This window comes from Typopeltis vanoorti, chromosome 2 (assembly GCF_054136105.1).
Source record: "Typopeltis vanoorti isolate ZY-2024b chromosome 2, IOZ_Tvanoo_1.0, whole genome shotgun sequence".
Lineage (NCBI taxonomy): Eukaryota > Metazoa > Arthropoda > Arachnida > Uropygi > Thelyphonidae > Typopeltis > Typopeltis vanoorti.
The window spans coordinates 161,952,746-161,968,588 of NC_143550.1; the positions used below are offsets into that span (position 1 = coordinate 161,952,746).

The following is a 15,843-nucleotide window of genomic DNA, read 5'->3' on the forward strand; positions in this document are numbered from 1 at the left end:
GACATGGTTCGACAGAGCACTTGCTCTGGTTCTGCCATATGAAACGTCTCTTTTATATTCCTCTAGACATAATTCAATGGATTTTTCTGCTAGCCAAAATAAGGCATGTTGCAGTTGCACCAAATATGGAAAATGCTGGGATATTTCAGGTTGTTATGTGTTTGCTTGGGCATACGGAGCAAGGAATGGAGTTGAAGTACAGGAGTGAAATCATGTTGGAGGCTTAATGGATTTTTTTACAACACTCAAAAAGAATTAAAATAGAATTTAATACTTCCTATATTTCGTCCTAGTCACTAGGACATCTACAGGGATTACAAAAACAATTAATGTAACATATACACAAATAACAAACAATACTAAGCCCAACCACGTGGGTGACACAAAAAAGTCCTATCTAGGTAGAGCGCACTCTAAAGGCAGTAGTAGGTGGCCTGGAATGTAAGGTGGGAACTCTGGTGATGAGTGTTTCCCAAATCTTCGGAAGCTTAATGCAACCGTATTTATTGAGATTTGGTTGGTTTTTGAGAGCTGCTGCTTCTAAGAAAAGTCTCTCTTTCTTGAATTTGCTGTGGTAGAGCATGGTGGTTTTCTTCCATGATACCCTGTGGGTGGTGTCCAAAACATGGTCAGCCAAGCCTGAATGGCCATAGTTGTGTTTGAAGATGTATGACTTGTGTTCCTCTAGACGGATGGATGCTGATCTGCCTGGCTGTCCAAAGTACGCCAGCTTACAGGAACAGGGTACTTTGTAAATTCCAGGCAGAGAGAGAGGAGGGAGCTGATCTTTCGTAGAATGGATAAGGGTAGCAAGTTTGCGGTGGGGCTTATATGCTGTGTGTAGGTTGTACTTTTTTAGTATCTTGGCTATTTTTTCGGATGTGCCACAGATGTAGGGTATGGTGATTGCATTTTTAAAATCTTGTTGACGAGAAGGACGGGGAATGGGGGAGGAGTTGATTATTTTTTTGATACTGTGATCGCTGTAGCCATTGGAGAGGAAAGTGCTGTGTATGTGGTTAAGCTCAGTGGTGAGGGTGGTTCCACTGGAACAAAGATTGTGGGCTCTCTTAGTAAGGGTTTTAATAATGCCATATTGTTGAGAGGGGTGGTGGTGGGAGAGTTTGTGAATGTATCTGCCTGTGTGTGTGGGTTTTCAGTATACGGTGAAGGTAAGTGTATCATTAAGCAGGCGTGTGACTAAGGTGTCTAGGAAGGGTAAACAATTGTTCTTTTCCTTTTCCATAGTGAACTGGATTCTTGGATGTAGACTATTGAGATGACTGAGGAAGGAGTCTAACGTGTCTGGGCCATGAGGCCAAATAGAGATCTACATATCTTAGCCAGATAGAAGGTTTGAGTGGGGCTGAGTCTATGGCTCGTTTTTCGAAATCTTCCATATAGAAATTGGCAAGGGGGGTGAGAGGGGGGAACCCATGGCAGTTCCCTCTACTACTTGTAGATTTTGTTGTTCCAAGAGAAATACCCAGAGTTAATGTCAAAGGAAAAGAGATCTAAGATGTCAGAGGGAAAAACGTTTTCTAATAGATAAGGTGTCAATTAAGGGAATATTGGTAAACAAAGAGGAGATATCAAAGCTTACCAATATGTCTGTCTTATTCAAGGTTAAATTTTCTGTGAGAGCTTTAAAGTGGGTCGAGTTTTTTATATAGGAAGGGGACCTTCCGGTGAGGGGGATCAGAGAGTTGGCCAGCTGTTTAGATAGTCTATAGCAAGGTGCATTGGTGGCATCTACTATAGGCCTGAGTGGGGAATTGGGTTTGTGGATTTTTGGTAAACCGTAGATTCGGGGGAGACGGGAACGGAAAGGTTTAAGTTTTTACGTGACGTCAGGAGGCCAGGAAGATGCTTTTTTGAGTAAGATTTTTAGTTTCTTAGTTTGTGTTTTTGTGGGGTCATGTTCTAGCGGGATGTAGGTAGCGATCGCGATCACGCTACCTACAAAAATTTAACCTTGAATAAGATAGACATATTGGTAAGCTTTGATATCTCCTCTTTGTTTACCAATATTCCCTTAATTGACACCTTATCTCTCTTAGAAAACGTTTTTCCCTCTGACATCTTAGATCTCTTTTCCTTTGCCATTAACTCTGGGTATTTCTCTTGGAACAACAAAATCTACAAGCAGATAGAGGGAACTGCCATGGGTTCCCCCCTCTCACCCCCCCTTGCCAATTTCTATATGGAAGATTTCGAAAAACGAGCCATAAACTCAGCCCCACTCAAACCTTCTATCTGGCTAAGATATGTAGATGATGTGTTCTCTATTTGGCCTCATGGCCCAGACACGTTAGACTCCTTCCTCAGTCATCTCAATAGTCTACATCCAAGAATCCAGTTCACTATGGAAAAGGAAAAGAACAATTGTTTACCCTTCCTAGACACCTTAGTCACACGCCTGCTTAATGATACACTTACCTTCACTGTATACTGAAAACCCACACACACAGGCAGATACATTCACAAACTCTCCCACCACCACCCCTCTCAACAATATGGCATTATTAAAACCCTTACTAAGAGAGCCCACAATCTTTGTTCCAGTGGAACCACCCTCACCACTGAGCTTAACCACATACACAGCACTTTCCTCTCCAATGGCTACAGCGATCACAGTATCAAAAAAATAATCAACTCCTCCCCCATTCCCTGTCCTTCTCGTCAACAAGATTTTAAAAATGCCATCACCATAACCTTACATCCGTGGCACATCCGAAAAAATAGCCAAGATACTAAAAAAGTACAACCTACACACAGCATATAAGCCCCACCGCAAACTTACTACCCTTATCCATTCTATGAAAGATCAGCTCCCTCCTCTCTCTCTGCCTGGAGTTTACAAAGTACCCTGTTCCTGTAAGCTGGCTTACTTTGGACAGGCAGGCAGATCAGCATCCATCCGTCTAGAGGAACACAAGTCATACATCTTCAAACACAACTATGGCCATTCAGGCTTGGCTGACCATGTTTTGGACACCACCCACAGGGTATCATGGAAGAAAACCACCATGCTCCACCACAGCAAATTCAAGAAAGAGAGACTTTTCTTAGAAGCAGCAGCAGCTCTCAAAAACCAACCAAATCTCAATAAATACGGTTGCATTAAGCGTCCGAAGATTTGGGAAACACTCATCACCAGAGGTCACACCTTACATTCCAGGCCACCTACTACTGCCCTTAGAGTGCGCTCTACCTAGATAGGACTTTTTTGTGTCACCCACATGGTTGGGCTTAGTACTGTTTGTTATTTGTGTATATGTTACATTAATTGTTTTTGTAATCCCTGTAGATGTCCTAGTGACTAGGACGAAATATAGGAAGTATTAAATTCTATTTTAATTCTTTTTGAGTGTTGTAAAAAATCCATTAAGCCTCCAACATGATGTCCTCACAGCACTTAAGCCTCTACACACGTAGAGGAGTGAAAGAAGTCTGGATGTTAGATTTTTTTAAGAACTTTGACTAATTTTAATGAAATGGAACTGATATATGGTAGGGATATGTAGCCTTTTTCACTATTTCTATATTCAGTATGGGCAGAAGATGGATTAAATAGTAGCTTATTAACTGTTTGTTTTGAATAACCATTTTGCTGAAAGGTTGTAAGAAGAAATTGAAGTTCTTTGTTAATATCTTCTTCTTCATAGAGGAGGAAGCTAGCACATTTGCCTATTCTATTCTATTCTATTCTATTCCCTCAGCCATATGGCTGGTGGGGGTAGCTATATGCTAACATACTAGGATGATTATGAGCAAGGTGATTTCCCATTGCCTTCTGTAGCCTGTGTGTTCACGCAGACGGTTTGCGGGATGAAAAACCCAGATAAATTAGTGGAAAAACCCGACTGTCCACACCCAAGACCAGCTAACTTGGCTATGGCTGAGGAAGATCCTTAAGCTCCTCATGTCATTGACGGAATCGAAACCTGGACACTCCTTCCCCAGGCCTATGGTTGTGAAGCGCATAGCCACTAGGCTAACTGCTTGGACAACGTTTGTCCAAGCAGTTAGTGATAATGCCAAGTTTTTGAGGTGGATAGTGAAGGGATTGTGCATGGAGATATCTCTCTCTCTCTCTATATATATATATATGTGTGTGTGTGTGTGTGTGTGTGTGTGTGTGTGGGTGGGTGGGTGGGTAGATAAGGAGATTAAAGCTCACTGAACATGTTCATCTTTATCAGTCTGCTGATAATGATGATCCTGATATTAATAAGTTCTTAATGGAAAGTGAGTCTTAAGAAGAAATATACTTCACCGTGTAGAAAATGGTTTGATAATACTTTTCTTTTGGGCTTAATAGTAGTGCAAGTATCTATATATGACTGCTAGAAAAGTCTGTTATAAATATATATATCTGATTTACTTAGTAAATCAGGCATATATTTACAAAAGCTGACCTGGTTGTCCAAGTGGATAGCATACCACTCTCCAACCAACAAGCTGTGGGTTCTAATCCTGCAGTGGGTACAGATGTTTGTGAACGCCTGCTGTGGATGAGCTTGTATAGCTCCTTGAGTTTATAAGACTTGTCTTTAAAAAAATAAAAACATTATGTTAAGCCTTCTGGATTTTTGTATAAATATTCCATACAAAATATTCATACTGATTTCAAATCTGGGCTTTGCACTCAATTAATTTCATTAATTTTTCAGATAAGAATATACTGCTTTATCATTATTCTTTTCAAATATATGATTTAAATAAACTCTTTACCTTTAATGGAGAAGCTTCCCTTGATGAAGAAGAATGACCTAATGCACTATCTGCTTCACTTCCCGATGAAGTTTTTTTGCTTTGCGCATTTCTTAATTCTGTCATCAATTTCTGTTCTTTGAGATATCGTTCTTCCATTCCTTGTCCTTCTTTTCGAGCTTTAAGTTTCTGTTGCTGTCTATGTAGCCATGATGAACTATAATAAAGAATATAAAGATATCAAATTATTGTTGACAAAAATGCAATAATTTTATAGGCAAAATCGAGTGGAAATATTTTGAAATTACTTAGGGAGATTAATGGAGTATTTTTTTTTTAAATATCAATCCCACATAAGAGATTGCAGAACCTATAATACCTGTGTTTGGAATCTCTTATGCATGGGCAAGGAGTCAAGAGAGAGAAGAAATCAATTGATATTCTTTCTAAATAGCTGAGGGTAAGAAAGGCTGTTTCCAGATGAAATAACAAAAAATAGTGTGTGTGTGTGGGCGGGGGTATGATTCAGTGGATCTGCAAATGGATGTTGAGCTTGTATTATTACAGGCTTAGAGGAAAGTGGAGGAATGATAGATGAAGTACAGTGAAATAGAGCCAATGCAAGTATCTGTAGAAAAGACATAAGGCAGAAGCAGATTGTCTGTGAGAGAGCAGTTACAGTGAGTCTATAAAAGAGAGAAAGATCATCAAGTAAGCAAATTATCTAAACAGCATCAAGGATTTCTGGAGAAGTTTTTGATGCACTACTCCAAATGCAAGAACAATATTCTAATGTTGGGAAGCCCTGAGATATGTATAGAGTTAAATAATTGAAGAGATAAAAAATTTTGTCCAAAGCAGAAAATTCACCACGATGAAATTATCTGAGAATAGCAAAGAGAAGAATGCAAGAAATGAAGTGAAATGGCTGAATCAGAGGTTTCACATTTTGAACACTCTAGACCAGCGGTTCTCAAACTTTTTGTCTGGCAGCACACTAAAATCAATAAATAAATTTCACGGCACCCCTAGTATTATTTGCTTTTTATAGAGAGTAAAGTGCTGATTAATTGATTCTGAAAGACTCACATATATAACCCATAAATAAATTGATATTACAGATACTAAAGATATGAAGGAAAGTGTGTTTAAAAGAAAACAGATTTTATTTAAACTAAATTGGTTTATTTTCAAACAACCCAAAAAAAAAACAAAACAAAAGCTATTATAAAGATTCAGATAATAAAATATGAACTTAATGTGAAATATGTGCCTGGTGTTGTTTGCATATTTCTTTGATATTAGGCCTTGTTTTTGAGAGACATATTCTCATCTCATTTTCAAGGACCTTTAGTCTTTCTCTCTTCTTTGTTTTAATATTTACGAGTGCAGAAAAACCCAGTTCACACAAATAAGATGTAAAAAATTGCAATAAGATGTTAAGTGCTTTGAATCCTATATTGGTATAGTTGTTATCCAAAATGAATTCACACACATTTCTGAATGCTTCAATCTCAATGTATGATCATTACTTATTTCAATTAATTTTTCGGCTTCTATAAGACTTAACTCACTCATTGCTGATGTTGATTCTACAAATGAATTTCGAATCCAATTGTATAAATTGACTGAAATGCCTGGAAAATAATGGTCAATTTTTTCTTCTAACGATCTTAAATGACTGTAAATAAGCTTTTGCAGATCAGTGTTCTTACATTTTCTGGAGGAAACTTTAAGGAACATTTCTACATTGTTGGTGCTTAATTTTATCTTCCACATTTTTATTTTATCTTTAAAAGCTTTAATTTTATCTGTAGATGTCAAAATATTCTCATTTCTTCCTTGCATTTTGGAGTTCAGCTTGTTCAGATGATCGAATATGTCTGTTAAATAGGCTAGTTTGGAACACCAAAAATCATCTTGTAATAATTTATAGAATTCTGGTTTTTCATTTTGGAAAAACATTAATATTTCTTCTTTAAGTTCAAAAAAACGATCCAATACGCCACCTTTTGAAAGCCATCTTACTTTGGTATGAAGAAGAAGATTCTTGTAATGAGATTGCATCTCTTCACATAGTTCTGCAAATATTCTAGATTTTAATGGTCTGGCCTTGATATAATCAACCATCTGAATGATTTCTTCTAATACGCTTTTTTAATTCCAAGCCTATTGTCTTTGCCACCAATGATTCACAATGAATGAAGCAATGAGTCGTTATAATGTTCTCATTTTCTTTTCTAGCAAAGGAAACAAACCCTTTTGTAATTCCAACCAACCATAGAAGGTGCACCATCTATACATATACCCACACAAGTTTTCCAAGATAGACCATTTGTATTAAAAACATCTTTTCCCGTCGTAGTTTTTTCAAATTCCTTGCAGCATAGAAATTCTTCGATAATTTTATCATCTTCAATGAATCGAGTATAAACAAGTAAGTGTGCTTTACCACCGATATCAGCTGACTAATCTAACTGCAAACTGAAAAATTTTGATTTAATTATTTTGGTTATAACTGACTTTTCAATATTGACTGACAGATCATTAATATGTCTACTCATAGTATCATTTGATAATAAAATCTTCTTTATTTCTTCTTCTGCCTCAGTACCAAAAATTGTTCTCACAATTGCTGAACAGGCCGGATGAATCGAGGTTTAGCCGATAGTATGAGGCTTCATTTCCTTCGCAATTATTTCAGTGACTAAATAGCTCACTTCTTGAACTCGGTTGGAAATTGTAAACTTTCTTTTACTTTGTTTTTTCTTGTAATCTTATTAACTCTTTGAAATATTCAGGATTTTTATTCGACAAGTTATCATGTTTTGTGGAGAAATGTCGCAATAATTTGCTAGGAACCATAGCCTCGTTTGATAGAACCAAACCACACAAAATACTCTTAGGTCTGGGAATTAATTTATCACCACACCACGTAAATCCCATTTTTAGATAGCTCTCTTGATATAAATGAGTTTTTACATTCTTTTTCATTGTTCCCTTTTTACATGAACTTATTCTTTCTGTTTCTGTTGTTTCATTAGTGCTTTTTTGTTGCTGAACATTAAAAATAGTCAAATCTTCATTAATGCAAGTATCAGTTTTTGATAATTTATTAGTGTAAAATTGGTTCATTAGCTTTGCTACAAGTAGACATTTCTTGATGGTCAGAATTTTCACTTCTTTTTTAAGGAAAAAATTATTCATGATTTTGAAGGGCATATGTAACTTTAATATTTTATTTTAAAATTTATTTCAAGTAAATAATTTTTTTTCCGGATGGAAAAAGGAAAAACATTTGTTTACGATGTCTCTCGTTATAGTTGGAATATATAACAATAAGAAAAACCTCTACTTACTGAATTTAACGACTTTAATATCGTACTTCGTTTATTCTCACCGATGACAAAAGACTCATGATTTTTGTTTAGGGGGAAATGATCACTGTCACACTGAACAGAGAAATACTAAAACAGACAGCAGGACAACTAACCATTCATTAGTTCATTTACCCCAGTATTTATGTGCCGTCACATATCTAGTTATGACATGCGGTGATCTAATGAAATCCCAGGATATAATATAAGAGTGATACAAAAAATGATAATTTTTATATACGATTTATCCATTAAAATCAAAATATATAATTTTTTTGTTTTTGATTTAGTTATTTGTGGCAATTGAATATTTTGCTTTTTTCAAATAAACGATTCAAAATTTCGCGGCACCCTTGTGGCACCCAGTTTGAGAACCACTGCTCTAGATGGTAGAAAGAAAGTTTGAGTGAATAAGAGCGCTCACTATATTTTAAAGGACTTATGCTGAGTGAAAGTCTTGCAACTGGAAAGGTCCCTAAGGAATGAAGGGAGAGCAAGAGGAGGGCTACTGCATAAGGGCGATATTAAAAATGAATTTTCAAATTACAGACCACTATGCATTTCTGCATTAGTAGTTCAAATACTGGAAAACTATTTAGGACCAGGATAGAAAAGGATACACGTGACCAGTTTCTCTATAATGAAATGAAATGAAATGATTGAATCAGAAGTTTCAAATTAATTTTGAATTGAACACTCTAGATTATAGGAAGAAAGCCTGAGTGGATAAGAGTTCACTATGCATTTTCTCCAGTTTCTCCATAATAAAATGAAATGCAAGTTTCTCTATAACAGAATGAAATGAAATGACCGTCAGAGGTTGAAAATTTAGGATGTGTTTAACCAGAATGTGTTTATTAAGGAGAAAATCTTGTTTTAGCAATTTGGTTACATTGTAAGAGAAAGGGATACATAGCAATTCTTTTAGATTTCACAAAAGGCAAATCAGTATTACTTAAATTAAAGAAAATGATGCTTGAATAATTGATTAGAAGAGTGGATTGTGGATCAAACTTAAATTGGAATGACTGCCTATCCATTGCCAAGATTTGGGTGAGTCTCTTCCTCATATATGGCAAGCAATAGCATGCCTGCCACCCCCAGCTATTTTTTAATGTCATGTCATTCAAAATTATTTTATTTACCTAATGCTGGTATTTTATAAAGTTAATTTATTTTAATTTTAGTTTTAACTAAAATTTCATTTTATTTTGTGATCATGCTGATGCACTGATGCTTGTTAATTTCAGAGGCTGAAATATTTGCACTAATAAAACTGTTCTTTATTCTTGTGAATACATGTTTCTCACAATTATAACAAACTAGAGGGATACATATGTCACTGCATACTGATTGTTACCTGGTCAGAAGACTTATAAAGGCCTATTGAGGATTTTTTGATGCCTTACTGGGGAAAGAATAGAGAGAGAGAGAGCATGCAGTGAGCAGTTTGTAGTATAGTAGGACATTATCTTCTTTGGTCATCTATAAGAAGTCTATAAGTTGAAAGAGAAGACTGATATGAAGAGATTAACCTCATCTTTAGATGACAGGATTATAGTACTGAATGAATGTGAGAGATAAAAAAAGCAAGAGTTTCACCAAAACACCCTTAGTTAGGGACTTTTAGAAAAAGGCTCGACTGCCATTTGAGCAAGAGGCAATCGATGCTTTCAAATTCTGCTATGTTTTTTTTTTTTTTAATAGACATTATAAGTTGTAGTTGCAAAGCTGGAGTTTTTGATTTGAGCCATTTATGGTTTGCAGACTTTGTATCTTGGATTGCTCTGGCATACTTGGAGAACTAATGCTTAGATAGTGGTTGAGGGTTTTCTATGTGGGGATGAAGAATGAAAGCATTAATTATTATTATTATTATTACCCCAAGACCCATGGAGTGAAAGACTCATCTAGGAGGTCCTTTTATTATATACACAGCTCATCATACCGTGCCTTAAACACACTCATATTCTCTGCAGACACCACTCTCAGGTAAAGCATTCCAATCATTCACAACTCTGCATGCAAAAAAACCTGCTTCTCACTCCCCTGCTCACACCCTCCTTATACAGCTTTCAGGGATGGCCTCTCCCCAGATCATAATTAATGCCAGCAGCACCCAGGGTTCCCAGGTGGTCACCCTCTCAAGTACTAACTGGGCTCAGGTTTGTTAAACTTCAAGTGATCAGATGAGAACTGATGCTTTCAAACCAATCTGGCAGGATTAATTCAGAATGATATGTAAGGAGTACATATCAATAATTCAGGTATAAAAATATATTAAAAACTTGAAATATGGAAAGGAAGCTGGAGTAGATGATATTCAGCTGGAAATGTTTAAATACGGAGGTATAAAAGTTATGCAGTAGCTACACTGCATAATTAGAGGAATTATAAGAGACTGAGAAAAATTGTGGAAGAGAAACCTGAAGAACAAGAAAATGGATTCAAGTCAAATAGAGGTTGTCAAGATCAGGTTTTTCGCTTTATGACAGATAGTTGAGAAATCATAGGAATATGACAAGGATCTATACAGTGGTGCCGGTGAAAATTTTAAGTGGGGGGTGCTGCATATACAAAATATAAAAAAAAAAAATTTAATATTTTTTTCCTAATCAGTAACAGTAATTTATTAATAAACAAATTTACATATTAAAAAATTGCTTTATTAAAAATATTTCACCCTCACCACGAACAAACACCAATAATAAAAGTTTCATATCTCACAGAAATAATGCGCAAACATATGATACACTGCCCAAATGAGCAGTGTTGGAATCAGTGGTAACGTGCAATGAGAAGCGCAAATGAATATCGGCGAGACCAGCTGCAATTGGCCTAACGTGATAATTCTGACACTGTGTTAGATCGCAGTGCATTTGTTTTGTGTAATGATAATTGAAAAAATATAATTATTTTCATATTTTCAACAGTGACACTCGTCATAATTCAACCTTGTATCTATAATAAATAAATAATTACATTATTTTAACAAAATAAAATAAGATTTACAAAAACTAGTTCACCCTCACCACGAACACGACCAATAATAAAAGTTTCATATTTCACAGAAATAACGCAAGCATATGATACATTGCCCAAATGAGCAGTGTCGGAATCACTGGTAATGTGCAATGAGAAGCGCAAACGAATATCGGCGAGACTAGCTGCAATTGGCCTAATGTGATAATTCCGACACTGAGTTAGATTGCAGTATAATCTAAGGTGTTAATCGAACAATTCCAATTATTAACTATTCAATCAATGTCAAAATATAAGCTGTAACCTTTAACATGTTGTATTGCATTTATATAATGTTGTAAGCATTGTTATTATTTATAAACACAAACAAAATTTAATTTTTTCATTTTTTCCTTGGGGGTGCTGCAGTGTCGCAATACTTATGTACAAGCTGCCACTGGATCTATATTTAAGTTTTAAGTTTTGTAGATATGGAAAAAGATGTGACAAGGTGCCCAGAGAAAATCTTTTCAAAGCACTACAAATTATATGGAGTAAATGGAACATTATACAGAGCAATACATAGTTTGTATTTAAGTTAAGTCAGCAGTTAGAATTGAAGACAATATAGGAAGAGGGTTTGATGTAAAATCAGGGTTAACACAACAACGTACATTAACTATATTCTTATTCATCGTCTATACTGGTTGTGTTATGAAAGAAAGTAGCATTGAACCTGATATTAGAATCAGAGATATCAAACTTAGCTCTTTGCTTTATGCCAATGATATTATACTCCTAAAAACATCCAGTGCAAGCTGATAACAAATTGCATAACAGCTGCAACAAATTTGACATGAAAATCAGCAATAAAAACACCAAAACTATGAAGGCAGGAACATACAAAACTTCAGCTGCATAACCTATGGAATAGGTAAAAATATACCAGCTATTTATGCACAGTTTTTAGTGAAATTGGCATTTTTTTTAATTAAATTTTAATTAAATTTTGAAATAGACAACAGAATAAGCAAAGCTTGTATGGTGGAAAGCTAGTTAAATAAATTTATATGAAAGAGTAGAGAAATCAGTCAAAACACAAAACTACCAGTATACAAGACAGTGTTCAAACCAATTTTAAGTTACAGATCTGAGAGTTGAGTCAGAAATAAAGCACATCATCAAAGATTAGAGGCCATAGATATGAGAGTTCTGAGAAAAATTAGGGAAGTAAATATGATAACTAAATAGAAGTTGAAAGTTTATTTTTCACTTGGTTAGAGTATAATAAAATTAGTTTAATCCTTTATCCAAGTGCGAGCAAACAAAGTGTGCGCCTGCAAGTATCTTCAGGACTTGGGTAAGGTGGTACAACACCAGGACAACTCGTTGCAAAGGTGGAGCAAGCTACCAACACTCCTATCTCAGTATCTCCTATAATGCAAAACACATCTCCTTGCAGATATGTCTAATGTTATGCATTAAGGGAAGGGCCACTACCCAGACTAGTTTCGACCTTTATTGAAATCTCTTCAGTGGGAGCCAGGCCCAAGTGGAGATATCAGGCAGAAGCATTAGCAGGTCATCTCAACCTATAGGAGATGCTAAATGGTGTGCCACCCTTTTTTAATAAATTACTCTGGATTTAGAGAAAGATGTTGAAAGTTTATTTTTACAATCCAGAGTAATTTATTAAAAAAGGGTGGCACACCATTTGGCAACTCCTATAGGTAGAGATGACCTGCTAATGCTTCTGCCTGGTATCTCCACTTGGGCCTGCCTCCCATTGAAGAGACCTCAATAAAGGTCGAAACTAGTCTGGGTAGTGGCCCTTCCCTTAATGCATAACATTAGACATATCCGCAAGGAGATGTGTTTTGCATTATAGGAGATACTGAGATAGGAGTGTTGGTACTTGCTCCACCTTTGCAACGAGTTGCCCTGGTGTTGTACCACCTTACCCCAGTCCTGAAGATACTTTCAGGTGCAAACTTTGTTTGCTCACACTTGGATAAAGGATTAAACTAATTTTATTATGATAACTAAATACTTAAGGAATTGACAGCGTACACTAGAAATATAAATTAAATCAACTTTAATATATACTTTCCGATATTTCAGCAACGTCATGTTGCCATCTTCATGGGAACTTAAGATAAAGACATGTGCATGAAGGTACTACATAACAGCAAATGAGAAACAAAGCGAGGAAGCTACCGTTTTCCTAAAGTCCTGATGGTGCCCCCTGGTGGGCTATATTAGGTGTTCTTGGCCTTTGGGCTGAAGTTCTTCTGATATATGTAGGTACCTCGGAAAAAATCAACAAAATCCTAAAAAAACATGACTTGACCTCTTGTTACAGACCACATGGAAAATTGGCATCCCTTATCTGCTCCACTAAAGATCAACCACTTCCCCTACACCTACCTGGTGTATACCAGGTCCCTTGCAGCTGTAAATTGTCCTACTTTAACCAAACAGGCAGGACAGCAAATATCAGAATCTCAGAACACAAGGACTACATCCGATTTCACCAGTACAGCCACTCTGGGCTTGCAGACCATGCTCTAGATACTCGCCACAGGTTGAAGAAAGCCACAGTAATACACCGCAGCAAGTTCAAATATGAAAGACTATTCATGGAATCAGCCTCAGTCCTTAGGAACATGTCAAACCTCAACAAATTTGGATGCATGAGACTACCCCAAATTTGGGAAACATATATCAGAAGAACTTCAGCCCAAAGGCCAAGAACACCTAATATAGCCTGCCAGGGGTACCATCAGGACTTTAGGAAAACGAAGCGAGGTAGCGTCCTCACTTCGTTTCTCATTTGCTGTTATGTAGTACTTGCGTGCACATGTCTTTATCTTCAGTTCCCATGAAGATGGCAACATGACATTGCCGAAATATCGGAAAGTATATATTAAAGTTGATTTAATTTATATTTCTAGTGTACGCTGTCAATTCCTTAAGTATTTAGTTATCATGTTTAACCAGTGTATAACCTTTCTACAAGAAATAGGGAAATAAATAGATGACATCAATGGCAGAATCATATTAAAAATGAAGATATTTGAAATTCATTATTAGAAATTATGGAAACAATTTTATTAACGCATTGTAGTAAAACTTCTGTTTAATATAAACCAAAATAATCACTCGATATTTCGACCTTCACTTTAAGATCATCATCTGGAGTATACACACACATATATATGAAGAAACAAGCTACATTACAATCTACATGGTATGTTGAAAGGTACATTAATTTGGTCAACCATTAAAACTACTGGCCTGACCTCTGGTGAAAATTTTGATCAACCATCCTAATCTTAACAATAATTTTGGCATAAAAATCCCAAGAATTTGGATGGCACACATTCAACCCACTTAAGTTCTTCAAGTTTTCCAGCAAACCCTTACTTTAGGACTATAAGCAATTATTTCAGCTCCTACTGGCCACTATCTACCTGTTTTGTTCTAATTTATGTGTAATTATAGGAATAATTAAGATAGAGCATGGCCAGTTGCTCTCTAGCCTAATATATTTGTTAATGATTTGTAACCAATTATTATTATTATTATTATTCAGGCCTCCATGGAGTCAAAAGACTCATCATGGGAGGTCCTTTCTAAGAAATACAAGTCTATCAAGACTCATTGAGGGAGGTCCCTCCTAGGAAACACAAAGTCCATCATTACCACTCCTTAAACTCATTGACTGTTCTCGCTCTCACCACTCTATCAGGCAATGCATTCCATGGTTCAACCACCCTCCATGCAAAGAAACCACTCCTCACCCTCTTTCTCACAGTTTCCTTTCGTAACTTCCAAGGATGGCCCCTTGTCATGACTCCTTCCCGCTGTTCAACCAAGCGAAAGAACTCCAGTGTCAACCCTGTAACCACCTCTCAACAGTTTAAAAGTATCAATCAAATAGATAATAATAATAACAATAACAGGACTCTAGCTTTGATGTAGTAAGGTTTTTTTCACCAGAGGTCAGGCCAGTAGTTTTAATGATTGACCAAATTAATATAACTTTAGCATACCATGTAGATTGTAATGTATCTTGTTTCTTTGTATATATGTGTACAAGGTATGACAATTTAATTCCCGGAATGGCCATACAGTGTTACCAGTGTGGTGATATGGTTGGAGTCACATGAGTAATCTTCCTTGTACATGTTTTAACTAATGCATGTGTAAACCTCAAGCCAATAGAGCTATTTGCTAGTTGACTATTGCAAAAACAATAGAGATCTGAGTGTAAATTTGTGTGATCGAAATTTGGAGCAACACATTAACATCAAATTTTTGTGAAAATCAGCAAAACTGTTGCTGAAACGTTGGAGCTGGTGAAAGTGGCATATTGTGTGGATGCTCTGAAAAATTCAAATTCTTTGGGTGGCATCAGAGATTCAAAGGTGGGTGAGAAGATGTGAATGACGACGACCTCAGAAGCGGATGCCAAAAACAAAAATGACGGACGCAAATGTGAACCAAGTGCAAGATTGGTACAGTCTGGCAGACGATTAAGTGTGTGACCACTGGCTGTTGAATTGCAAATGAATTAAGAAACAGTCAGGGTAATTTTAACTGAAGAATTGGTTACGCAAAAGATTCCTGAGAAGTTTAGGCCTTGGATCTTGACGGACGAACAGAAGCAGCAGCAGCTTCAAGTTGCGCCTGATCTTTCTGCAAATACACACATGCTTCCGAGAGTAATTATAGATGTGAAACCTGGTGCTTCCAGTACGATCCCGAAACAAAATGCCAGAGCATG

General features: G+C 36.3%; 1 protein-coding gene across 8 annotated transcripts in view; it reads right to left on the reverse strand.

The window, feature by feature from the left end:
* The window catches only part of LOC150109587 (tensin-1-like), a 540,448-nt gene that overhangs the window by 210,134 nt on the left and 314,471 nt on the right, over positions 1 to 15,843 (reverse strand). For all 8 annotated transcript variants that reach the window (XM_090413690.1, XM_090413698.1, XM_090413682.1 and 5 more), the window contains one exon: positions 4,738 to 4,933. In XM_090413690.1, coding sequence (XP_090269816.1) covers positions 4,738 to 4,933 — 196 coding nt within the window. The remainder of the gene's footprint in view (positions 1 to 4,737; positions 4,934 to 15,843) is intronic.